The sequence below is a fragment of the Typopeltis vanoorti genome, chromosome 4 (assembly GCF_054136105.1).
Source record: "Typopeltis vanoorti isolate ZY-2024b chromosome 4, IOZ_Tvanoo_1.0, whole genome shotgun sequence".
NCBI classification, from domain to species: domain Eukaryota; kingdom Metazoa; phylum Arthropoda; class Arachnida; order Uropygi; family Thelyphonidae; genus Typopeltis; species Typopeltis vanoorti.
In genome coordinates, this window is record NC_143552.1 from 18,299,034 (window position 1) to 18,326,991 (window position 27,958).

The 27,958-nt window shown below is 35.9% G+C and overlaps 1 protein-coding gene across 1 annotated transcript in view; it reads right to left on the reverse strand.

Moving 5' to 3' along the window:
* The window catches only part of LOC150107135 (small ribosomal subunit protein mS39-like), a 369,834-nt gene that overhangs the window by 135,951 nt on the left and 205,925 nt on the right, over positions 1 to 27,958 (reverse strand). Inside the window, exons 13-14 of the mRNA XM_090391018.1 lie at positions 18,487 to 18,577; positions 9,080 to 9,168 (exon numbers count right to left, since the gene is read on the reverse strand). Of these exons, the coding sequence (XP_090247144.1) occupies positions 9,080 to 9,168; positions 18,487 to 18,577 (180 nt within the window). The remainder of the gene's footprint in view (positions 1 to 9,079; positions 9,169 to 18,486; positions 18,578 to 27,958) is intronic.

Consider the following 27,958-nt stretch of genomic DNA (forward strand, 5'->3'; position numbering starts at 1 on the left):
GAGGATTTGAAATTGGAAGTGATCACTATTTAGTCTTGAGCAGGATAAAATTGAATTTCATATTGAAAAGAATAACATGTAAGAAAGTTTTAAAGCGAATAAAAGTTGAACAGCTCTCAGATGTAAACTGTAGACTAAAATACAGAAATATTATTGAAAAGAAAATGAAAGAGTTTGAGAACAGGAATCAAACCTTGGAGATTCAGTGGCAAACTCTGAAGGAAACATTGATTGATTCTGCCAGAGAGGCATGTGGTGAGGTTGTGTGCAAAGATAAAAAAATCAGAACTCCCTGGTGGACACAGGAAGTTAAAGAGGCAGTGAAGGAAAAGAAGAAAGCATATCAAAAGTTCCTGGCAAATAAGTCAGCTTTTACTCTTACAGAATACAGAGACAAATGTAAGAAAGCTAAACAGTGTGTAAAACTAGCTAAACAAAAGTCATGGGAGGACTTTGGCAAGAATATAGAAAATAAATATCAAGAAGGTGGCAAAATATTCTGGAGGTTGTTGAAGAAGCTTAGGAATGGAGGAAAGAGTGCTGTAAAAGGAATTAGAGATGATAAAGGTGAAATGAAAACAGGAGAAAAAGATATCCTTGAAGTATGGAGTAATTACTTTGAAAAACTGCTAAATGAAACAAGCAGTGATGACAGCAAAGTGATAAAAAACACTGACCAGGCATGCAGTCAGGAATACATATCCATTCCTGAAGTAGAAAAAGCCATCAAAGGCTTGAAATGTGGAAAGGCAGCAGGAGTAGATGATATTCGACCAGAAATGCTGAAGTATGGTGGTATAAGAGTCTTACAGTGGCTGCACTGCATAGTTCAGAAAGCCTGGACAGAGGGACGAATTCCCGATGATTGGAGTAGAGCTCTCATAGTACCCATATATAAAAAGGGAAATAAAACTGAATGTGAGAATTACAGAGGTATTTCCCTACTGAGTGTTCCTGGCAAGATCTATGCAAGTATACTTGAGAAACGGTTGAGAAGAATTGTGGAAGAAAAGCTTGGTGAAGAACAAGCTGGATTCAGGCCAAATAGAGGCTGTCAGGATCAGATCTTCACTTTACGACAAATAGTCGAGAAAGCATGGGAATATAACAAAGATCTGTATTTAAGTTTTGTCGATTTGGAAAAGGCATATGACAAGGTGCCAAGAGAGAAGCTATTCAATACGCTGCAGTTATATGGTGTCAATGGGGCATTATATCAAGCAATACTTAGTCTTTATTTGAGTTGTGAGTCAGCAGTTAGAATTGAAGGAAGTACAGGAAGATGGTTTAATGTTAAATCTGGTGTGAGACAAGGATGTACATTATCCCCTCTGTTATTCATTATCTATATGGATCACATTATGAAGGAATGTGGTATTAAACCTGATATCAAAATTGGAGATGTTAATGTCAGCTCTTTGCTTTATGCAGATGATGTTATACTTGTAAATAAATCCGCTACAAGTCTGCAAGATTCTCTGACTAAATTGAATAGCTGTTGTAATAGATATGGTATGAAGGTCAGCAATAAAAAGACAAAAACAATGAAAATAGGCAGAATCATTGAAAATGTCAACTGTGTTGTGAATGGAGAACGTGTGGAACAAGTAAAACATTTCAGCTACTTAGGCACAATTTTTACTGAAGATGGTAAACTAAATATAGAAATAGACAACAGAATCAGCAAAGCTGGTATCGTGGGAAGTCAATTGAATAAATTCATATGGAATAAGAAAGAAATTAGTCGGAACACTAAATTAGCTGTATACAAGACTGTGTTCAAACCAATTTTAACTTATGGATCTGAGAGCTGGGTCAGAAGTAAAACACTTGACCAAAGACTAGAGACCGCAGATATGAGAGTCCTGAGAAAGATTAGAGGCGTGAACAGATGGCATCAATGGCAATATCATATTAAAAATGAGGATATTAGGAAAGAACTTGACATTGTCAGCATCCAGGAATGCGTTAGCAGAGCTAATCTCAGATGGTATGGTCACTTAAATAGAATGGGAGAGGAAAGATTAGCAAAACAAGTGTTCTCTACCAGGTTGGCAGGAAAACGACCCAGAGGAAGACCAAGATATAGGTGGATTGATACGGTACAAAGTGCCTTAGACGATAGAAATATAAGATCTGATAATGTTGGAGTCTTGACAAGTAACAGACTGATTTGGAGGAAAATTGTAGATAGGAAGTTAGTAATGATGTAATTTTTTCATGTAGTACTGTCATATCCTGTACATCCCTTGAGGGTACATGGCAGGAATTTGATGATGATGATGACATTCTTTTAAACAAAAAAACATGCAAAAACGAACATAATAAGTTACAAAGTCACATATCATGAGAGATTTTACACCACTTTCCTTCCTAATATGATCCATATAGATGATGAATAACAGAGGGGGGATAATGTGTATCCATGTCTCACACCTGATTTAACACCAAACCATCTTCCTGTACTTCCTTTAATTCTTATTTAGGTGGCACTTTTTGGAATTGTCAGTTATTGTTTAATTTGAGCTTAATGTACTGAAGATGCCTGTGACACACAGGCAAAAATTAAATAATCTTTGTACGCGAGTTTTTTCCGTTATTAATTTTGCATTGATATGTCTACTCACGGTATACCTCTTTTAAAAATTTAATTCTTACTGCTGACTAAGTATTGCTTGATATAATGTCCCATTCACAACATACATCTATAGCATTCTGAACAGCTTTTCTCTTGCAAACGTTTCATATCTTCTTCTTTAGCTTTTTCATTCCCGTTCTGAATTCCCATATCATCTAAGTCTTTTTGCATATTATTCTCCCAAAGCACCCATGGTCTATCTCTGGGTTGCTTTTTATCAGGCTCCATCTTGAATGCTTGTTTAGCCATTCTTTCCACATGTCCAAGCCATCTCAATCTGCTTGTCGAATCTTATCAACTAGCAGTGGGGATCTATGGAGTTCATATGATTCCTGGTTATGTCTTCTTCTCCATTCACCTATTGTGTTACCTCTGAAAGGTCAACGGACTTTTCTGAGCATTTTATTTTCAAAGATCTGCAGTGCTTTTGCATCTTGGTCTGTTATGCTCCAGGTTTCTGCTCTATACAAAACAACCGGTTTAATGATTGTCTTGTATATTTCTGTTTGATAAAATTTTGTAAGATAATAAATGATGTGGTGAATGATGAAATCTACTGGAGACATGTATTCTAGCTTTTATTTCTGTACTAATTTTATTATCTTGAGTAATCAATGTTCCAAGATATTTGAAGGAGGTGGCACTTTTAACTTTCAAGCTATCAACTGTAAAATGGTCATTTCCACCTGGATTGTGATTTCTACATACAATTAAATATTCGGTTTTATCCTGGTTGATTTGTAATTCTAGTTTTTAGCAGCAATTTTGAGTTTTCTGAATGTTGTTTTAATGTCTTCTATTTTTTCCAACAAGGAATATATCATCTGCATATCCTAAAATTACTGTTCTGTTTATGTTTTCTTTTACAATTTCTCGAATGCATTTTTCTGGGCAAAAGAGCATCTCATTGTTTCGATCCTGTCTCAATATCAAAAGGTTCAGATCTAATTCCATTTGTTAATACCGTGCTTTGGCTTTCAGTGGTGCAAATTTTGATTACACATATTATCTTATGAGGTATTCATAGTTCATCTAATATTCCCCCAAAGTCCTTCTCTATGAATACTATTATATGCTTTTCTAAAAGTCTACAAATAAAATATGGACCTGCAGATTGTATTCCTGTTTTTTTTTTCTAGTATATGTCTAATTGTAAATATTTGGTCAACTGTTCATCTGTATCTTCGGAATTGCTTGATATTCACCACATTTTCTTTAACATAAGGTAAGATTCTTTTGGGTATAATATTAGATAAAATTTTGTAGCCTGCTGATAGTGACGATATTCCCCTGTAATTTTCATTCATATTTGTTTCCTTTTTTATAAACTGAAATTATTAGTGATTCTTTCAATTCTGTGGGTATCTCTTCTTTTTCCCATATTAAATTTACCAGCTTATGTATATGAGTGGTTAATTCACTACCCCCATATGTAATGAGTTCGACTGCTATTCCAAGTATGATAAGTATTCTGTTTAATTCACTACCCCCATATGTAATGAGTTCGACTGCTATTCCAAGTATGATAAGTATTCTGTTTGAAAGACACTTGCTTCACTTTCTTACACTTTTCCCTGTATTTCTAAGAACAAATGCTTATTTACTTACTAGGAACTTTTGATGCATGTTGTTCTTTTCTTTGACTGCCTCTAACTTCCTGAGTCTACCATGGAGTTCTGATCTTTCTATCCTTGCAGACAACCTTATGACATGATCCTCTGGCTGAATCAATCAATGTTTTTTTCAGTCTACCCATGAATGTCACAGTTTGGGTCTTGTTTCAAATTCTTTCATTTTTTTCTTGAATCACATTTGCATATTTGAATAATTGTTTATCTCTGAAATTTTCAATAAGAAATTCAATTTTATCCTGCTCGACACTAAATTGTGGTCACTTCCAATCAGAAATCCTCTCTATGCTACTATATCATGAGGCAGTAGGAAAACATCACCATCAACACATTCAATGAGACTGTTCTCATTTCTTGCATCTCCTTTCCATATGAATTTGTGTGCATTTTAATGTTGGAACATACTGATAATTAGTCCTTGTCCTGAATAGACACCTAGCAGGTACTTATTATTAGCTTTGTTCTTTTCTCCAAATTTTCTCAAAATATTTTTATATGTCTGGTAATCATTCCTTACTCTGTTGATTGGTTCTCCAACAAGGACTAACATTTCTTTTTGTTATGTCCACTGAAATTCCCAATCGGGAAGTGTTTCACACGTTTATCGCACTGATGGGACTTCTTACCATCTATGTTCCGCTTCTGTGTCTTGCAGGCAGGCCGATCTGATGCAAAGTTTATATGCTATGTTAGTTGCAACCCTTTCAGTAGAATTTTATTTGAAGTTGGCATTGGTGATCTGTCTTAATGACATCGAAAATTTCAAATGCAATTGAACAAACACTTATCTCATGTAATTGAAAATTTGGACAAATGTTAGGACAATTGTTTTTAGGTAGGTACTGTGTTTTCACAGTACAAAAAACGGTTTTGCCCAAGTCTATGCAGCATAGTTTCTGTGGGAAGGGACATGTGTTTCATTAGGTAGTGCCATTTTCATTTCAGTTGTCTCTAATTACACCATTTGTTGATAAATATATTATACAGACTGCAAATGTCTCTGTACATTATTCAGTGATACAATAAAACTACTTGTTTTTCTTGCGTCTTCAGTATAGTTGCTGTTGGGGAGGGCATATTGTTCACTATATAGGAACAGCTGCTCCCAGTCTTTGGACAGCACACCTACATCAGAAGTAAACATTTATCTATTCAGAAAATGAATCCTTCTATATTCTACAAGAATGCATCTCATGAAACTCAGCAAACTAAAAACATCTTGGAAATCCATATGTTCTAGTGATGAGTTTCCTGAGCTACTCTCAAAAAGAAAAAAACTGCATCTGATGAAGTATGAATTTTGGAAGATCTAAATAATTCAGATGATGATTTCAATCAGATGTTATATTTATGGAGTAGTTCCTCATCTGAAATCTGAAGAAGACGATATTTTTTGAAGTAAGGGTTGCGAGTTTTCTCTTTCAAACGAATGGAATCCGGTAAGTAACATGGCCGTACCAGTCCATGAGTACAGTAGAGAAGATGAGCTCCTTTTATCGGCTGATGCAGAAAATCCATCTGCAGTGTTTTCTGTGTTTCTTACTGATAGTTAGAAATGAATATATGGTTAAAAAAATGAAGAGATATGCAGAGTGGTGCTTATCTGCATCTCAGAATTGGGAAACTATAGCTAAAGAAGGAAATTCCAAGAAATGGATACCGACATCCAAAGAAGAAATTTTTTGGAATCCTATTGCTAATGAGGAAAATACATGTTCCAGAAATATGCTTTTACTGGTCAAAGAATTCCATGTATACAAACTGGAGAATAAAGAATGCAATGCACAGGGACAGTTTAAAGCCAGACTATTTATGGATGTTGACCAGTATCTGCTTGTGTTTTCACTTTCCTTCAATCCTGTGAATGATGATTGTGAATCCAACAGAATGGTATCCATAAAAATACCTATAGAAAAGGCATTAGACAAGTCTATCAGAAAGTAAATAGAGCTAATCTGTGAGAAAAGATTTTAAAGATCACCTATTAGATGGATTCTCCTTTCTAGATAGCATCAAGTAGTTTTTTTTACACCATCCCAAATGTGAGAACAGTCTTCTAGGTTGGGAAATGTATTTTTATATAATATTAACCACTCACTTGTGAGTAGCATCTTGACTGGCACAAAGATTTTTGAAGGCTGAGGAGGTAATGCATTTGATGTATGCATTTTCTAGAAAAGGTAAGAAGTGTAAGCCAGTCTAATGAGAAAAATCTGATATTGCCTAGATATATTTGAATTAGTAAAGGGAAGTGAAATAAACTGCGTTTTGGTAGCAGCAATATTGGCAAAGTTGTCTGAGTCGACTAGTGAACAGCAAGATTAGTGTTTAGGGTATTACTTATGGATAATTTTCAAGCTTGGAATATTGATTATTTTACCAGTAAGAATGGAATTATAAGAGAAAGAGAGTGGAGGGAAGGAGAAATATGAACCTTCCTTAATAACAAAAATTACTGCATGTATGCATAGAACCCAAAAAACATTAGGCTTGACAGACACTTATATATTTTTTAAGTGGAGTACAGCCTGAAACCATTCAGAGTTAAATTTCCAATTGTCAATATTTACATTGTATTTTTCTGAATTATGATACATGCGATTAAAGTGCATTTATGAAATGTCAACCCATTTTTGGCTTATGTACTCTCATAAGGGCTCAAGATTAGGGTTCAACAAATATGCTTACCCAACCCTCTTTCATAACATAAATTACTGTATGTATGCCTAGAACCCAAATGAACATTAAGCATGGCAGACTCATATATATATTTATGTAAATACAGTTCAAACCCAATTCAGAGCTCAATTTTCAATTGTTAATATTTTCATTGCATTTTTATGAATCATGATATCTGTGATGAATTTGTCATGCAAACAGCGCTACTGAGTGGTGATATATTTATAAAAATCCAAAGAACTTTCAACAAGTGTATTTATGACATGTCAATCGATTTTTTGCTCATATACTGTAGATAAGGGCTCAACAAATATGCATGCCCACTCACCTGTGGCGAGTAGCTGCAGACTAGACAAAACAGAATACTTTTTTCATTTTAATAAAAAAAAATGTAAACAAAATCTTTTTCACTTTATAAAAAAAACACACATGCAGCATCAGTGGTCAGTTGAACTCCTACTGACTTATTATGATGTGTTATAAAAAAAAAAAAAAAAAGGGGGGGGGGGTTATTCACCTTTATCCCGATGAAAACTAAAAAGTGATCATTTCCAATTTCAAATCTGTATATTTTTGTGTCCTGAACCAGCATGAAGATATCACAATCAACATTAACAGTCAATGAGAGTTTTCTTATTTCTTGATTCTTCTCTCCATGTGAATTTGTGTGCATTTTCATGTTGGAACATGGTGTTAGTAATAGCCAGTCCATGTCCTGAACAGAAATTCAGCAGACACTTACCATTATTATTAGCTTTAGTCTTTTCTTCAAATTGTAATAAAACATTTCTATATGTCCAGTAATAATTTCCTACTCTGCTATTTAGATCTCCAACAAGGACCAGCTTTTTCCTTTTCATTGTGTCAGTTACCTTCTCTAATTCCGCAAAAAATTCCTCCATTTCTTCTTTAATAGAATCTTCTGTAGGATCATAGGCACAAATAAGTCTCATTGTCCAGCTCCCCATTCTAATATTGCTCACATCACTCGACTTGATATTGCCTGCCATTCAAGATGATTATCTTGGTATTTTTAAATATCGAATATTATAGCTATTCCTGTTCTCTCGTTGTCTTTACCTGAATATAGCATCTACCTGTTTTTGTCTTCGTTGTTTCGGTAACAAAGAAAACAAATAAGACTAGCAGAAGCACTAGATATGTATCATATTATGCTGACCTGATACTTATCCAATTCTTCTGCTGCTTCCATTTCTTTTCCATCGATGCTTCTTATGTTGATAGTATCCATCTGCTAATGTTGAGTTGGGAAATGTTCTGGAATTTATTCCAGAAGCTGACTTCATACTGTTTGCTCTGGTTCAGTGATGAAAGCAATGAGGGCTTTGTAACCAATTGATGCACCAGCTGGCATGAAACTCCGTCATGTTGTGTCATCACTCTGCACTTTGGTTTAAGCCAATTACAGTTTGGTCAGCTAAATTCCAAATTGACAGCACATCCTTGTTTATTCAGTATCCAAGTAGATAACTACTAATTCAGTGCACCATGAGAAGGTGACAAGTGAATGTTAGGGCAGAAGCCCTGGTTGGGTCTCTACATTCCTTCAGATAAATTTAAATAACACAAAACAGAATGTCTTTCAGATATATATCAGTTCTCTCAGGTAATAAGCTGTTTTCAAGTAATCAACTGGTAGTGATGTGAGACAAGGGACTGCAGCTCTCTGTCTCTTTCTTCTCCCTTACAGTCAGTGTTATGTTGTCAATTGGGGAGGGTGATGTAACGCCACTTCTACCAGGAGCTAATCAAGAAGATAAAAGAATAACTGAATATATAATTACATAATGTGTTCTAGGATCAGTTGACATTCAAACTTATTCAAAGACAAATAAACCAAAAGCTGTGAGATTGCTGTATTATAAAATAACTATAACTATGCAATTTTGTAAAACGATTACCTTCCAAAAATATCTGGATCATGATACTTGCATCTCTCCCCCTCCCCAAAAAATATCACTAAATGTGTGAAGATTTGTTCTAAAAAAGGATGACATTATTAAACCTGAACTTTAATAAAATTCAAAATAATGCAAAATTCAAGATTATTATTATAAAAATATCAGGATGCTTATTTAGGGTGGGTACACTGTTAGTAATGAGTTCATACCTCAGAATTTGTTTCAGAATAGCTGGCCATTGTTGACAACAGAACAGATATAATTCTTTCACTCGAAATGTGATCAAATGCAACTATATCTGAAAAAGAAGAAGAAGAACAAAAAATACAATTTGGGCATATCCCATTCTTTCCTTCGGCTACATTACAAAATTTATCATAATTTACAAAAATAACATTTCATAGTATAAAAGAAATTATTTATTTCCATTACTAAGAATAGTCATTGTCGAAAGATGCAAAATGAAAATAACCAATGAAGAAAATGTTAAGAAGTTAATATTAATGGAAAACAAACAAACATCACTAAGTCAATGTGACAACAGAACTATAACACATGCACGGACATGCGTGACATGGAAGGTGGTCATTAAAGTCCTAATTTGGCCAAGAAACATAATTCTTACAATATTGCAAGTAAATCTTCTAAACAATCTTGTATGTATAAAAAAATAAGCCAAGAAGTTTGAAAGTAGGAAGTTGTCAGCAATTTTTACATGTCATGTGGCTAACATTGTAGTTTTATATTTAATTTTCTAAGTACTTGGCTTTTTTGACTGCTAAACCTGTCGAATGGATGTAAGAGAGGCGGAATCCTCATCAACTACAACTAACTTATCCCCATCCATTTTGGTACAACTGTGATGAATTTGTATGAGAGCCTTAACCTAGAAAACAAACTACCATATTTTTAAAATGATTTAGCAATAATGATTCACATTTTATAATAATGTTACAGTTGAGTTAGAAAATGGAAATGGATACATCATGGCTTTTGACAGGTATAGCATGGAAGATATAATACATTGCTATCTTTACATTAATGACATTGGAAAGTTGACAGGAGACAGTTATTTGCTGATAATGCAAAGATAGGCAGGAATGTGTCTAACATACAGAACTTGCAGAATGATTTGAACATGTCAGAATTGTGGGGATTTGAAAATGATTGTTAGTTCAATGTTAGTAAATGTAAAGTTATGCAATTTGGTGTGATGAGATATCCAATGGCATATTATACTGGTCAGATTATGCTAGAAGAAACCAATCAGGCTAGGGATCTTTGAGTTTTAATAGGAAGTTGAAGTTCAGGGGTCACATAGCAAACATTACAAGTACAACTCAGATGATAATCACAATGTGAAACGAACACTGATGTAAGGTTGATGTAAGAAAGTCATTTTGCCTCTTTACCAGGCTTTGATACAACTTTGTCTGAAATAATATGCACAGATTTGGTCTCCTGGTTTCCAAGGTGATGCAAATAGAATGAAAAGGGTATAAAGTGAGGTGTTAAAGATGATACCGGATCTGTGTAATGGATTATGAGAATAGATTGACAATTGACAACAGTAGCAATTGGGGTGATATGATAGACACCTGCAAATTTATGAAAGGGTCTTACAGGATACTCAATTCCCTTTGCAAGTTAAGCACAATGGCCTCTCATGACCAAGCAATTTGTCATCTCTGAAACTGGATTAAATCTGATCGGGCAATATAATCCTATCCTAATCATGTATTATTACTAAGGATATTACATGTATTCTTCTGGCCAGTTTGTCTGCTTTGAAGAATTAAAAAACCTTGCCACCTCTATATGAGACCAGCTAACTCGTTTTCAGTTGAAAAGCCATAATAAAGGTTCTTTGCATCCAAGATAGCATTTCAATCCCATAAAGGACATAAATAGAAAAAGAGCCTTCCAATGGAGGCTCTTTATAGGATACCAGTAGATCGAATTTTTTTATTTTATGGAGGGTGAAGAGAGAAAACAACAGGGTATCCATGGAAGTTGAGAATGATTCTCTCTCTTAAATTCATTCATACAACAGCACATGATTGGAAGAGTCTACCATTGGAGGAGTTGAGTGCATTAATTCCCTGGAGGTCTCTGGTAATAATAATATTTGTTCTGGAGAAGGAAAATGATGTTTTTCTGACTTTTGTTGCATAGATAAATGATTAGTAACACACGCACACATAATAAAGAAAGTTTTAATGAAAATTTACTGGTATCAAAATACATATCTTCTGGTTTGAAAATATAATCAGTGATTATATTTTCAAACCAGAAGATATGTATTTTGATAACAGTAAATTTTCATTTCAAATCAGACTATAATCAGTGAATTATGACTAGTTCAAAAGTTACAATAATGGATTTCCCATTCGTGCTATGAGTCACCCATGCCAGAAATGACAGTAAGAAATTACAATATATTTAAAAAAAAACCACACACACACACACACAGTTTTTGAGAATTAGAATCTCCCAAATTTCTGGTAAAGAAATACAAATGTTTTGTTTCAATTTTGGGTGGTGTAAAAGGAGCTCTGAACTCTCTTTAAATATTTCAAATCTGAAATGGTACCTGTGGACGGGATGTGCCTTTCACCAAAGTGTTCTGTGATCTGTGTTGACTCAGTTTTATGGAATAACTTGTAGTGAATGTAGTATCGGTGTTCCTGAAGTCTTTTCTTGATCGAAGATCTGGTTTGTCCAAAATATGTGAGGCGGCATTCATAAGACACTTGGTAAGCTTCTAGGAGAGATTAGTGATGAAAGTTTATAGATAGTAATGCAACAGTGGGAGAGGATGTGATATCAGCACAGGTTCTGAAGTAATATACAAAAGAATTACAATTTCCCTGAATCATGTTTGTGCTGAGACTCAAGTTCAACAACTTGAGTCTCAGCACAAACATGATTCATGATGCAGGAAAGGAAGGCACAATAACTCCATTATACAGTACAAGCTGTATAAGGCTTGTACTGTATAATGGAGTTATTGTGCCTTCAGCATCTCTGGAGCAAGGTATACAGGAGGCTGGTAGGGCACACATTCAAGAGTCGGTACAGCCCATTATTACTCTACAGAGACAGTGAGGCTTTGTTAAAGGCAGATCTTGCCTAGCAATCTACCTTCATTCTATAATATGGTGACAAGAGAGTTGGAAAGCCCATCCCCAAAACCCTGATTGCCACATTAATTGCTCTCTTTACATCAGACATAGCACTTACATAAATAATTTTCTGATTCAGTCTCATTCTCTTATTCATGTCAGAAGCCAACTTTGAAAAACCATCCCTTTGAGTTTACATGATAACCTCTCATGAGAAATTCTGTCAAATGCCAAGATACACCTGGATTCTGATAAGGCATGTGACAGGATTGCATATGGAAATAAACATATGACACGTACACTGTGTGGAAAGAAGTCAACAGCCACCCTCACGGGCAAGGTGCATCATGCTATGTAACAATTCATGCATTTGTAGCTAGTATAAACTGAAGGAATATGATGCTCCCAAGTCAGTGCAACTGTGTCCAGGTGAAATGGCTGCAAGATGGGAACTGGCAGAGTTTGAAAAAGATATTGTGTTGGATGCTATGTTACAAGCCAATCTTGTTCAGCAAGTTGTTGACAAATTGGACCATCCCAGATCAACAATCAGTGATGCCATACTGAGATGGAAGTGCAGGGAGTCAACTGCAAGTGCTACCTGCAGTGGAAGACCAACTACACTCACTGAATGACCAGAGGGTGCTACAAAGGATTTTTAATTAAATGCAGAATTGTTAAATGCAGAGTTCTGGGCATCAACTAGAATACGAATCTGTACAAAAATATTCAGAACCTCTGTTCTGAAGTTAAGTTTTGTGAATGAGGCTCACAACATGAATTTCCATGGTAGGATTGCAATATGCAAGTCTCACATCACTTGAACCAACATGCAATGTAGATTCAGTGGTGCAAAGAGCATGTATTGTTTATTTAATTTTCAATTTATGCCTTTTTGGAGTAAGGACTTTACAGGCAGAGTTTATTAATGAGAATTTACTGTAAATGGTCAATGAAACTAGGGAGTGATGGAGACAGAGTTGAAGTATAAGGATTCAACTGTTAAGTTAGTTAGAAGTCATCATAATAATGCTGGATAATTACAATGCTGAAGAGAATGACTTGCAATAACATGAATTTTACAAGACTTGCATAAGACTATATCAGGACCATAATGCTCAGATATGGTCATTTGGATTCCACAGAGACAGAGAAAAGAAACAATCATAAAGATTATTTTGAGTACCATTTTGATTACCAGCAGAGGGTAATCAAAATGGTACTATGCTTATGGAATTATGTGCACATGACAACAGATTGAAGAAATGTGACAGATATAAAAGTTGGTAAGAATATCTTATAGCAATGGTTACAATTAATATTTTGCAATTCATGTCAGGAGATAAAGTCAAGATCATCCCTGGAAGCTGAGCAAGTATATGGTTAGGAAGTATGGGAGGTACAGACTCTTCTCAGGGTGTATGGTGAGGATGTTGAATTACCATTTGACATCATGAGCACATCTCCAGTAAAACTGCTTAAAGAAAGATATGACAGGGTTAAATAAGCACTGAGTTAAATAGAATGTCTTCCTTCAAAGAACCCTCAGACAGTTCATGCCAGTTTCCTATCATTTTCTTCCATACCAGATATAGTCAGAATGTTGGAGGTTTACTCCAACATTCTGACTATATCTGGGACTTATTATCAGCATTAGCCACCAGGAAGTCAAAAGACTCCCTTGTAGGATGCGTGTGTTAAATTCATTCAGCATTCATACTCTCTCAGGAAATATATTCCACTATTAATCACTCTCCACACAAAGAACCTTCTCACTCCTTCCCATGCCTTCTTTATACAGTTTTCAAGAATGGCCTCTTTTCTACCCCATCTCTTTCCATTCTATAGAAAAAATCTCTTCCACATTAGCCTGGTAATCCCCTTACCAACTTATACTCTCAATCATACCCTCCTTCCTCTGCCTGAGGCTCCTCTTCACAAGATCCTATAAATGGCATTCCTTTAACTTTTCCTTATACTCCTTTCTGAACCCATTCCCATGACAAGCAGGTAGCCAAATACACACACAATAATTCATAAGGAATCTTGAATCTAGAAATCTTGAAATTCTTTCCAGCAGTAGAAAAGCAACTTTGATGTTATATTTGTTTAGTAATTTGGCCATTTTGTCTGTAACATTCTTGATGTATGGAAGTGGGATTGTGTTCTTGAAATCTTGCTTTTGCGAGATGCTTGTAGGAGGTGTGTCAAGGATTTTTTTGAATGTCATAGGTTCATAACCATTTTTTTTGAGGATCTGTGTTAAATATTGAAATTATTCATTTCTCTGTTTTTCTGTGCTGGAAATATTATAAGCTCTGTCCCTCAAGGTTTTAATTAAACTTATTTTTTGTGAGGGGTGGGGTGTGAGGCCGCATTAAGAAATCTTCCTGTGTTGGTGGTTTTCTATAGATGGAGAAGGATAATTTATTATCTTTTTATTGACTTTTATTAGGATATCAAGAAAGGAAAGTTTTTTATGTTCTTCTTGTTCCAAAGTAAATTTTATGTTGTTGTGTATATTATTCAGGTAATCTTTGAAAGCAGTTAGTTCCTCTGTTGTTCCTGGCCATATGATGAAAATATCGTCTACATAGAGTAGCCAAATTTTTGGTTTTTTATGATAATTGTTTAAAGCATTATTTTCAAAATGTTCCATATATAGGTTAGCTAAAGCTGGGGAGCCCATAGCCAGTCCTTTTTGTTCCCAAAATCTGTCTTGATACATGAAAAAAGTATTTTTTATGCAATGTTTATAAAGCTCTATGATGTCCAGAGGAAAAAGGTCTTCAAGGAGATTCACTGTTGTGGATTTCTACATCCCCAAAACCTCCACATCATCCTTTAAAAAAACCAGGTGTTTATAAAATTCATTGTTCCTGTGGCATCTGCTATGCAGGCCAGATAGGAAGATCAGGGGAAATTTGTATGAATGAACACCAAAAAGACGTGCAAAAAAGAAGAGAATACAAATCAGGCCTAGCATACCATACAACTTCCACCAGCCATAATCTACTCTGGCAAAAAAACAAACATGTCTTACATTGAAAAAAATTGTTACATAAGGAAATTTAAAGAAGCTTCAAACATACTTAGAATTCCTATACAATGCAACAAAAACCAGGGCCTTATTCTACACCAAGTTTGGTCAGCATTGATAAAAAATATACCTAAGTCAGACCTCAGACAATGTGAACGTGAACAACAGAATATGACAGCATCCAGGATTGTTTCAAACTTAGCATTGCACTGAATCTGCATTCGGATATTTAATTTAATGAACAGTTAGATGGCCACAACTGCATAGAATGAACTATTCTGAGTAATTTCTCATTTCTTGTGTTTAAACTTTTAGTTACCTTTGACCCCTGAAGATATAAGTCAAATGACTTATGAAACTTGTCGGGTTTGTTTTTTATTGTTATTTATTTTAATAAACATGTGGCCCAATTACCGGAATCTTTCTTATGAACTGCTAAACCACAGAAACCTATGCCTAAAATCCTTAATGGTTTGTAAAATGCTTCACTATGATTAAACACATCATAATAAACTTTTCTTTTGTTTTTATTCATATTCTGGTCACATTTTTCATTCTTAAGCATTGCTGAGAAGTTTAGAGTAAACATACTGCGACAAGTACAATAATCCCCCAATTAGTGCGCTAATGCGTTCTTTAAAACAGGCGCATTAATTGAAAACAGACTAATCGAATATAATAACCTATTGGAAAATGTATAAATCGTTCCTCAGATTTCTTTTGTGAACCTTAATTTTTTTTTTTATAAAAGAATTAAGGTATGTCTCAGGGTCTAGTTAAAGGAAAACCTAGAAGCTGAAAGACAATAAAACATATTCAGAATATAAAATTTATTATTCTACTTCTTAACAAAGAATTGACCTAACGTAGTTTGGCGGGCATTTTGCTTCTTTTTTTTCATACAACCAATGGTCTGGCCCTATTGCCTCTAAATACTCTAAGCAAATTTTACTGCTTCTCTCTTCATCAGGATCAGCCTGTAAGCATTGCTGCTTAAAAACTTCGATTGTGCGAAAATGTTTTCAAATTGTTTCTGTGAAATCTCTTTTGGCTGACTATCAGTGGTTAAATTTTCTTCATATTCTTCGGAATCTTCCCACTGTGCATCTAAATTTAGCAGGTCGGAATCACTCAATTCTTCAGAATGAGATTTAATTAACTCTTGGACGTTATCATTGAAGGGGAGAAAGAAATGAAGGAGGTACGAATTGGTCACCAACATGCAAAATCACGTGCTTTATAGATAAAATTTCCCAACTGCTATACAAGCAAAATAGTTACCACTTTAAAAACTACAATGATCATAAAAGAGAAGTTAATTTTCCGATGTGTAATAATAAACAACTCATCCCAGAAGACGGATTGATTACCCTATTATCGGAATAGATTCGCCTTCTTCTGTCATGCACAGAAGTGTGGAGGGGATCTCGCATCTGTGAGCGTACTATAGCAGACGACATAAATTTTAGTGGTAAAAATTTGGAACATAGTATACATAGTGTACATGGAAGTAGTGTAGTATGCCATTAAAAATAACTTTGTAAAATGTTTTAAATCAGTAACTAAATTATCTCATTCTGGTGAGTGATTTTTTAAAATAGCCATAAAAATGTATAGATGGAAAATTTTTAAAATCTGTAACATTTATTTTTAAGATGTATATAGGCGCACTAATTGAATTTGGGTATCGAAAAAAAATGACGCACTAATCAGGGCACATTAATTGAGGGATTACTGTATAAACATTTGTGGTGTTTGCTTCTTAGTTTTCATGATCTGATAATCCACTCCATTTTGTGTCCTTACATTTTTTTTTTATTGTTTCTTCTTCAAGGATAATCCAGGGTTTATATTTAAAATTTTTGCATGACATGCATGTAAAATGTTTTTTTAATATCTTTTTTTCAGATGGAGTGCAACAAAAAAAAGTGATTAAGTAAAAGAGAGTATAATTTAAAAAAATATTTTTATAAATGTAAATTATTTACAACCAAATGATTTTCAAAAAAGAAATTTTCAGTTTATTAAATACAATCATTTTTGTAAATTTTTTAGATAAACCTGGTCTTGAACTCAAAATCTAGGCTCGATGTAGCCTTGGGTTTGTAGTGTCTCAAAACACCAAGTCTTCCCAAGCTGTAATAGGAATATCACACTCAGTGTTTCTGTAACTCAAAATAGTTTGGATGCAATTTCTATGTTGTTTGTTGATTATGATATAGTACATCTGGTTAAATATATATTCAGGTTATTTCTACATCTGCTTGTGTATATTCTTTTCTTTATAATACTGCACTTAGATTTCTAGATGCAGCCCAAATTAATCAACCTTTCTCAATTAATATTGGTTTCTTCATGGCTTCCAAAACTATGTTTCTTCCTTTGTAGTATTTGAAATTAAATGTCTTAATAGGATAATTATATCCTTTTGTGATATTTTTTCAAGGATTAGTTTTCAATATTTTTATAGAATTCATCTTTTCTCTCTTCTTTTGCAGTTTCTGTGAAGCATGTACACTAACAACCAATGACCATGATGTGTTAATCCATCATACAAAACATGGAGGTGAAGTGCATGTGAAACTGAAATAACATAGATGCAAAGTTTAAGATGGTCGATATATTTCATCCACCATGATTGGTTGGTTAAAAGTTATCTTGAATCATTTTTTGATTGCATTTTCTTGTTATTCTTTCATTAAAAACTTCAAATTCCATCAGAGATGGCCATAATTTTTAAATGCTGATGATAAAACTTGTTCCTAGCTTATGTTTAAGTTGTTTATACCATAAAGTAGTAAGAAGCTGTCTTTCTCTTTCTTCAAATTGCTTCTCCCTATCCATCTCTTGTACTGCTACTATACACACCTCATATCTATCTAATTCATGAGCGAGTCCCTGAAATGCTTTGATTTAATTAATAAACTTTGCATATTTCATTATCCAGCTTGGAAGACCCTTCTGGTGAGGATGGCACTAGAGAATGTAAATAGAACATGCCCAAAGAACACTTTCTCTTCCTTTTTCTTAATATAACTGAATTTTCAGTGAACTTAATAAATCAAAACATTTGCTACAAATAGAGTATAACAATCTAGTTCAGTTACTGATCTTGGGTTCAGTTTACTTGCACATGGTACCGATGTGAAATAGGTCATACTACCTTTTGTGTGGATCAGATATTAAATAAAAGTTATTCTCTTTGATGCCCCTCCTTTTTTTTTCTTTTTTTTTCTCCATCTTAACATTGATTATTTTTATCTGCCAACCTAATTACTACTTCAGTCTTCGGTAAAATGAAACTCATTTTACTGAAGAGAGTCATGACACACATTTTAATAAAGACTGAAGGAAAATAGAACTAAAAATTGTTAAATAAAAAAAAAATCTACAATTTTCAGTTATTTAAAAACAATAAATTTTTTAACAATAGTTTAATTTTTAAGCTTACTTGACCAAAGTAACGGTATGTAAAAAAATGTCCCTTCAGATTTAACAGCCTGTATAATTTCCAACATGACACTGGGCTCAGGAGTATAAACCTGGAATTTACAAACCACTGTGTATATTTTAACCAATGTGCTGATTCTAAAACAATGATTATGATTAATGGTATTAAAAGATAACTATATCACATAATCCATATATGATATGGCTTAGCGTGCTTATCATCTCAATATAACTTTAAAAGAATGTTAAAAGTACGGTAATTGTTTTAAAAAATATATTATAATCCCAAGCATAAGAGGTTGTTCAATCTTTCAAAAGTGTACTAGTACTATTATAGAGCAGAAAGTCAAAAAAAAAAAAAAGAAGCACTTGTTAATACTGGACATCAAGAAATACATAAGAAAGGAAGGTTATTCCAAAGGATAAGCCTAGCATATCTTAATAGGTCTGTAAATAAATCAATGGAACATTTCTGAAACAAAGGAAATGGCTATCAGAAAATACAGAGAGCAAAAACTGAACATCTGTGTGAAAGAGAATGCAGTGAATCACTGAGACATTTCGAGGGTTCTTAAGGCAGCTACTCCCAAATGTTAGAAAGTCTTCAAAAGTTTTTGGACAGATTACAGACTTGAAGAACAGTCATTCACTGATAAAGTAATGTCTGGAGTTAAAGGAAACAGTGAATTTCTTGAGAATAGAACTGAAAAAGCAAAACTTGTGATATGATTATTCCAAAAAAAAAAAAAAAAAAGAAAGATCAGAATTATACTAAGAGAAACATTTTTTCAGGAAATCTGGGTAGCAGGAGAATTAATTTCTCTGACACCACCTATCACTGAAATTAACAAGGTTATTAAGAAGCTGTTTCACCTGAAGAATGGTTTGGAGATCAGCACAGGCTAAATAAGATTAGTTCAGTGTAGTGTCACCTGTAAACAACTGTTCATAAAAGTATAGAATGGATTTGCAGATCAACTAGAGAAGGTTACTGATATAGAAGGAAAGCTCAAAGCAAAAAATTCATTCAACTTTGCCTGTGAGTCTCTTCCATTACATGCTGTTTAAGGTAGTTATCCCAGGGTAATTCTACAAATTGGCATTCCTTCAACTTGGATACTTTCTTCTCCTCCAACCAGTTCATATCCCCATAGGTGTTCGCATAAAATGATAGTTGTTTTGGTATATACAAGATTATCTCTGTATGCAATTCACGGTCCTCTTCAGATGATCCTGGTGTGCAGTAGCACCTAATTGTGTATTTTGTTCTGTTAATCTCTCTCTCACACACACACACACACACACCAAAGCCTCAAACACACTGCCTGTATTATTCACACTACCATTAGAGATTTCTACTCTGGTTGGTTTTGTCTTCTATAATCATTAGCAAAACTTTGCTACATACTGTCTGTCCTCCCTGAATATGCTGATTAAGTTGCTCTCTGTATCTGTAACAATATCCTACTCTGTCAGCCATTTTTCAGTAATGCCAATGAATGAGATATTGACATCAGTGAGACATCTGCCAATGCTAAACACCACCTTTATTCCTGATGCTTTTAGCATTAGTATATGCATGTAAGTCAATCATCAGGCTGATGAATGTGTTCAGGTTATGCTCAACTCCCTCTCCTCCATTTCAACAGTTTACACTATTCTTTCTTGACAAAAGTCTTGCATTTCCTGTGGTCATTCATAACAAGCTATCATTCAATCCCTTACTCTGTCATTGTACTTACATTTCTACTTACTGCATCATTTGCAATAGCTATAGGAGCGAGCTGAGGAGGAAAGCTCACTCCTACAGTGTGGCAAATGTGCCCACAATTTTGACTCCTGCTTTTATATCAGCACACTCAAAAACTCTGATATCTTCTCTCATGCCATACTTATCCCCCTTCAAATCATTCATTCCTAGCGATACAAACATATCAACCACTCATTCTAATCACTTACATACTGCCGTGTGTTGAGGCTTAAGTGCTGTGAGGACATCGTGTTGGAGGTTTAATGGATTCTATACAGCACTCAGAAAGGATTAAAACAGATTTTAATACTTCCTATATTTTGTCTCAATCACTGAGACATCTTCAGGGATTGCAAAAAACCTAATGTTATATATACACAAATACCACACAATACTAAGCTAACCATGTCGGTGACTTTAAAGTCCTATCTAGGTGGTGTGCCCTCTATGGGCGATTGTAGGTGGCCTAGAATGTAAGGTGGGATCTCTGATGATCAATGTTTCTCAAATCTTCGGAAGTTTAATGCAACTGTATTTATTTAGATTTGGTTGATTTCTGAGAGCTGCTGCAGATTCTAAAAATAGTCTATCTTTTTTGAATTTGCTGTGGTGGAGCATGGTGGTTTTTCCCAAGAGATCCTGTGGGTTATATCCAAGACAGATCAGCCAGGCCTGACTGACCATAGTCATGGTTGCAGATGTATGACTTCTGTTCTTCTAGACAGATGGTTGCCGACCTACCTGTCTGCCCAAAGTATGCAAGCTTACAGGAATAGGGTACTTTATAAACTCCAGACACTGAGAGAGGAGGGAGCTGATCTTTTGTAGAACGGATAAGGGTAGTAAGTTTGTGGTGGGGCTTAAATGCTGTGTGAAGGTTGTACTTTTTTAAAATCTTGGCTATTTTTTCAGATGTGCCACAGATGTAGGGTATGGTGATGGCATTTTTAAAATCTTGTTGATGAGAAGGAAGGGGAATGGGGGAGGAACTGATTATTTTTTTAAATACTATGATTGCTGTTGCCATTGGAGAGGAAAGTGTTGTGTATGAGGTTGAATTCAGTTGAAAGGGTGGTTATCCACTGGAACAAAGATTGTGGGCACTCTTGGTTAGAGTTTTAATAATGCCATACTGTTGAGTGGGATGGTGGTGAGAGAGTTTGTGAATGTATCTGCCTGTGTGCATAAGTTTTCTATAAACAGTGAAGTGTACCATTAGGAAGGTGTGTAACTAAGGTGTCTAAAGAAGGGTAAACTATTGTTCTTTTCTTTTTCCATCGTAAACTGGATTTCTTGAATGTAGGCTGTTGAGGTGACCGAGGAAGGAGGCTAATATGTATGGGCAATGAGGCCAAATAGAGAACACATCATCTACATGGCCAGATAGAAGGTTTGAGAGGGGCTGAGTCTATGGCTCATTTTTCAAAATTTTCCATATAAAAATTGGTAAGGGGAGGGAGGGGGGGTTACAAGCAGATAGAGGGAACCCATGGCGGTTCCCTCTATCTGCTTGTAAATTTTGTTCTTCCAAGAAAAATAACCAGAATTGATGGCAAAGGAAAAGAGATCTAAGATGTCAGAAGGAAAAACGTTTTCTAAGAGTGTTAAGGTATCAATTAAGAGAATATTGGTAAATATCATGTTGGAGGCTTAATGGATTTTTTACAACGCTCAAAAAGGATTAAAATAGAATTTAATACTTCCTATGTTTCGTCCTAGTCACTAGGACATCTACGGGGATTACAAAAACAACTAATATAACATGCACACAAATATCATACAATACTAAGCCAAACCACGTGGATGACATTAAAGTCCTATCTAGGTGGAGCGTCCTCTAAGGGCAGTAGTAGGTGGCCTGGAATGTAAGGTGGGACCTCTGATGATGAGTGTTTCCCAAATCTTCAGAAGCTTAATATAACTGTATTTATTAAGATTTGGTTGGATTCTGAGAGCTACTGCTACTTCTAAGAAAAGTCTCTCTTTCTTGAATTTGCTGTGGTGGAGCATGGTGATTTTCTTCCATGATACCCTGTGGGTGGTGTCCAAAAGATGGTCAGCGAAGCCTGAATGACCATTTGTTGTGTTTACAGATGAAAGACGTGTTCCTCCAGGCAGATGGATGGGGATCTGCCTGTCTGTCCAAAGTACGCCAGCTTATAGGAACAGGGTACTTTGTAAACTCCAGCCAGAGAGAGAGGGGACGGAGCTGATCTTTCATAGAACGGATAAGGGTAGCAAGTTTGCGGTGGGGCTTATATGCTGTGCATAGGTTGTACTTTTTTAGAATCTTGGCTATTTTTTCGGATGTGCCACAGATGTAGGGTATGGTGATGGCATTTTTAAAATCTTGTTGACGAGAAGGAAGGAGATGGGGGAGGAACAGATTATTTTTTTGATACTGTGATCAAATGTTTTGGACGCCACCCACAGGGGATCATGGAAGAAAACCACCATGCTCCACCACAGCAAATTCAAGAAAGAGAGACTTTTCTTAGAAGCAGCAAGAGCAGCTCTCAGAAACCAACCAAATCTATTTAAATACAGTTGCATTAAGCTTCCAAAGATTTGGGAAACACTCATCACCAGAGGTCCCACCTTACATTCCAGGCCACCTACTACCGCCCTTAGAGGGCACTCCACCTAGATAGGACTTTAGTGTCACCCACGTGGTTGGGCTTAGTATTGTATGATATTTGTGTGCATGTTACATTAATTGTTTTTGGAATACCCGTAGATGTCCTAGTGACTAGGACGAAATATAGGAAGTATTAAATTATATTTTAATCCTTTTTGAGTGTTGTAAAAATGTAAAAAATCCATTAAGCCTCCAAGATGATGTCCTCACAGCATTTAAGCCTCTACACACAAATTCTAATCATTCATGGAGAAGATTTAACATGCAAATCCAAGCAATACGGTAATTCAAAACTACGACTATCTAGGCAACTAAATAGGCTGGCCTTTTTAAAAAGATGTTGGAATACAAGAGTGATACCGAACTGCATTAAACTTAAGATCAATTTCCATTCCAAAAGAGCACTCCGCATATATAACCGTGCCAGCCTGGCATTACTACGCAAGCAAATCGCCCCTACTTGTGCCACCCTCTCAGTGAAAAACGCCACCATTGGCTCCTTACATTCAGAGCTCTCCACCGTTCTTAACCCTGAACTTTGGTCGATTCTCTCTGGCATTTCGGAAACTTCTGCACAGAGAGAATTTCAAAAAAATAAAAAATAAATATGTCAAGAAATATAACAACCTGGTTAAAGACAAACCACAACCACAAATTCAACTGCTCCAGACAGTAGTAAACCTCTCTTCCAAAAGGCTCAACAATGCCATCAGCGCCCTTTGCCTCGGCTGTAATTTTGCCGTCGCTCTGAAGGAAGTGCCGGTGCTTGATGTAATGGTTAACATCGAATGGGGGATCGGTCGCTTACCGTCAGAGATAGCCAACAACATCAGACTTTACGTAGCCAACATCCTCGCTCATTCTTTGCCTCCAAAAAGTAATTTATCGTATGCCCAACGCACGGCTCTCCTGAAACTACGGAAAGAAAAAAGTATTGTCATCACCAGAGTGGATAAGGGTAATGCCACAGTCATTCTTAATACCAGGGAATACAATCGTAAAATGAATATTATTCTCCGCAATAGCGCTACCTACATCCCGCTAGAACACGACCCCACAAAAACACAAGTTAAGAAATTAAAAATCTTACTTAAAAAAGTATCTTCCTGGTCCCCCTGACATCACGAAAAAACTTAAACCTTTCCGCTCCCCCCCCCCCCCCAATATACAGTTTACCAAAAATCCACAAAACCCAATTCCTCATTCAAGCCTATAGTAGATGCCGCCAATGCACCTTGCTACAGATTGTCTAAACAGCGCTGGCCAACTCTCTGAACCCCCTCACCGGAAGGTCCACTTCCTATATAAAAAACTTGAACCACTTTAAAGTCCTCACAGAAAATTTAACCTTGAATAATGCAGACACATCGGTAAGCTTTGATATCTCCTCTTTGTTTACCAATATTCCCTTAACTGACACCTTATCTCTCTTAGAAAACGTTTTTCCTTCTGACATCTTAGATCTCTTTTTCTTCGCCATTAACTCTGGGTATTTCTCTTGGAAGAACAAAATCTACAAGCAGATAGAGGGAACCGCCATCTATCCCCCCTGCCAATTTCTATATGGAAGATTTTAAAAAATGAGCCATAGACCCAGCCCCACTCAAACCTTCTATCTGCTAAGATACGCAGATGATGTGTTCTCTATTTGGCCTCATGGCCCAGACACGTTAGACTCCTTCCTCAGTCATCTCAATAGCCTACATCCAAGGAAAAGGAAAAAACATCTAAGGAAAAGGAAAAGAACAACTGTTTACCCTTCCTAGACACCTTAGTCACATGCCTGCCTAATGATACACTTGCCTTCACTGTATACAGAAAACCCACACACACAGGCAGATACATTCACAAACTCTCCCACCACCACCCCTCTCAACAATGTGGCATTATTAAAATTCTTACCAAGAGAGCCCACAATCTTTGTTCCAGTGGAACCACCCTCGCTACTGAGCTTAATCACATACACAGCACTTTCCTCTCCAATGGCTACAGTGATCACAGTATCAAAAAAATAATCAGTTTCTCCCCCATTCCCCTTCCTTCTAGTCAACAAGATTTTAAAAATGCCATCACCATACCCTACATCCATGGCACATCCGAAAAAATAGCCAAGATTCTAAAACAGTACAACCTACACACATCATATAAGCCCCACCGCAAACTTGCTACCCTTATCCATTCTACGAAAGATCAGCTCCCTCCCCTCTCTCTCTGGCTGGAGTTTACAAAGTACCCTGTTCCTATAAGCTGGCGTACTTTGGACAGACAGGCAGATCAGCATCCATCTGCCTGGAGGAACACGTCTTTCATCTGTAAACACAACTATGGTCATTCAGGCTTCGCTGACCATGTTTTGGACACCACCCACAGGGTATCATGGAAGAAAATCACCATGCTTCACTACAGCAAATTCAAGAAAGAGAGACTTTTCTTAGAAGCAGCAGCAGCTCTCAGAAACCAACCAAATCTTAATAAATACGGTTGCATTAAGCTTCCGAAGATTTGGGAAACACTCATCACCAGAGGTCCCACCTTACATTCCAGGCCACCTACTTCTGCCCTTAGAGGGCGCTCCACCTGGATAGGACTTTAATGTCACCAACGTGGTTGGGCTTAGTATTGTATGATATTTGTGTGCATGTTACATTAGTTGATTTTGGAATACCCGAGATGTCCTAGTGACTAGGACAAAATATAGGAAGCATTAAATTCTATTTTAATCCTTTTTGAGTGTTGTAAAAATGTAAAAAATCCATTAAGCCTCCAAGATGATGTCCTCAGAGCACTTAAGCCTCTACACACGAATTGGTAAATAGTGCAGAGATGTCAAATCTTACCAATACCAATATGTCTGTGTTATTTAAAGTTAGATTTTCTATTAGGGTTTTAAAATGGGTCGAGTTTTTTTTATATAGGATGTGGTAAGTCCAGTGGGGTGGGGGGAATTGGATTTGTGGATTTTTGGTAAATCGATATTCGTGGGGGGGGGGGGGGGAACAGAACGTTTCGAGTTTTTCGTAATGTCCAGAGGCTAGGAGGATACTTTTTAAAGTAAGTTTATTAATTTTTTTAACTTGTGTTTTTGTGGGATCGTGTTCTAGTGAGATATAGAGCGATCTTGGAGGATAATCTCCATTTTTCGGTTATATTCCTTGGCATTACCCTTATCCGCTCTGGTGATGATGATACCTTTGTCTTTCCGTAATTTCCTGAGAGCAGTGCATTGGCCGGAGAATAAATTAATTTTTGGAGGCAACGAATGGGCAAGAATGTTGGCAACATCAAGTCTGATGTTATTTGCCATCTCCAGCACTAAGTGACAGATCCTGCATTCGATGTTATATATTAAATCTAGCACCGCCACTTCTTCAGTGTGACGGCAAAATTGTGGCCGAGGCTTAGGGCACAGATGGCATTGTCGTTGAGCTTTTTGAAGATAAATTAACTACCGTCTGAAGGGGTTGCGGTTTGGATTTACACAGGTTGTTATACTTTTTGATATGCTTATTTTTTGGAATTGTTTCTGTGCAGAAGCTTCTGAGATGCCAGAGAGAATGGACCAAAGTTCAGGGTTAAGTACCACGGAGAGCTGTGATTGTAAGGAGCCAATGGCGGCATTCATCATAGAGAGGGTGGTGTGAGCAGCAGTGCAAAGCTGGCGTGGTTATATATGTGGAGGGCTTTTTTTGAATGAAAATTGATCTTTTGCTTAAACAGTGATACCCAATGCAGTTGGGTATCACTCTTATATCCCAACATCTTTTTAAAAAAGCAAGCCTATTTAGTTGCCTAGATAGTCGTAGTTTCGACTTACCATACTGTCTAGATTTGATTGCTATTTCTTCTCCATGAATGATTAGAATCCATGTGTTAAGGCTTAAGTGCTGTGAGGACATTGCTGGAGGCTTAATGGATTGTATACAGCACACAGAAAGGATTAAAACAGATTTTAATACTTCCTATATTTCATCTCAGTCACTGAGATATCTTCAAGGATTACAAAAAACTAATGTAACATATACACAAATACCACACAATATTAAGCTAACCACGTGGGTGACTAAAGATCAACTCCCTCCTCTCTCAGTGCCTGGAGTTTATAAAATATCCTGTTCCTGTAGCAGGTGTACTTTGGACAGAGAGGTAGATCAGCAGCCATCCGCCTAGAAGAACACAAGTCATACATCTGCAACCACGACTATGGTCAGTCAGGCCTGGCTGACCATGTCTTGGATATGATCCACAGGATCTCTTGGGAAAAAACCACGATGCTCCACCAAAGCAAATTCAAAAAAGATAGACTATTTTTAGAATCTGCAGCAGCTCTCAGAAATCAACCAAATCCAAATAAATACGGTTGCATTAAACTTCCGAAGATTTGGGAAACATTAATCATCCCACCTTACATTCTAGGCCACCTACAATCGCCCATAGAGGGTGCACCACCTAGATATGACTTTAATGGACAATCCATTAAGCCTCCAACATGACATTTACGCACTACTTTGGTTACATCATGAATCTTTGCTCACATATTGATAAAAAATCTGGATTAGAAATAGCTGTAGCAAACCTCTTCACTGTTTCTTTACTGGTATATGAAAAAATGATTTCTGCTATCAAGTTAACTCTCACTATCTCCGTAGACAGATCTCAGTGATGAAATTTATATAAAGGTCAAACCAGCATAGATATGTATGACCATCATAATCCGTGGCAATATACATACCTGGGAAGTGAATGTGTGCATTATTTAATATAGAGGTATTTCAAGGGAAGTCATCAAATCTCTATACACAAGTTGCCTAGTCAAGAAGGTTATTTCATATGCAAATATTTGTTTAATTTATGAATTTCAAACTTATTAAGAAAAAATAATAATTGGCTGACAAAAAAACATATGGAAATGAAATCACTTAGTTCTAATTTGTCTAAAGTATGGTCTTTTTGAAATAAAGATCAGTAAGATCTTTAATAAAAACATTAATGTAAAGTTGCAAAACATAATCAGGAGTCTAGAAAAACTAATAACTGGTACGAGACTTAGGGAAATAAAATTATAAAGGGAAGAATGGTAAGAATGTG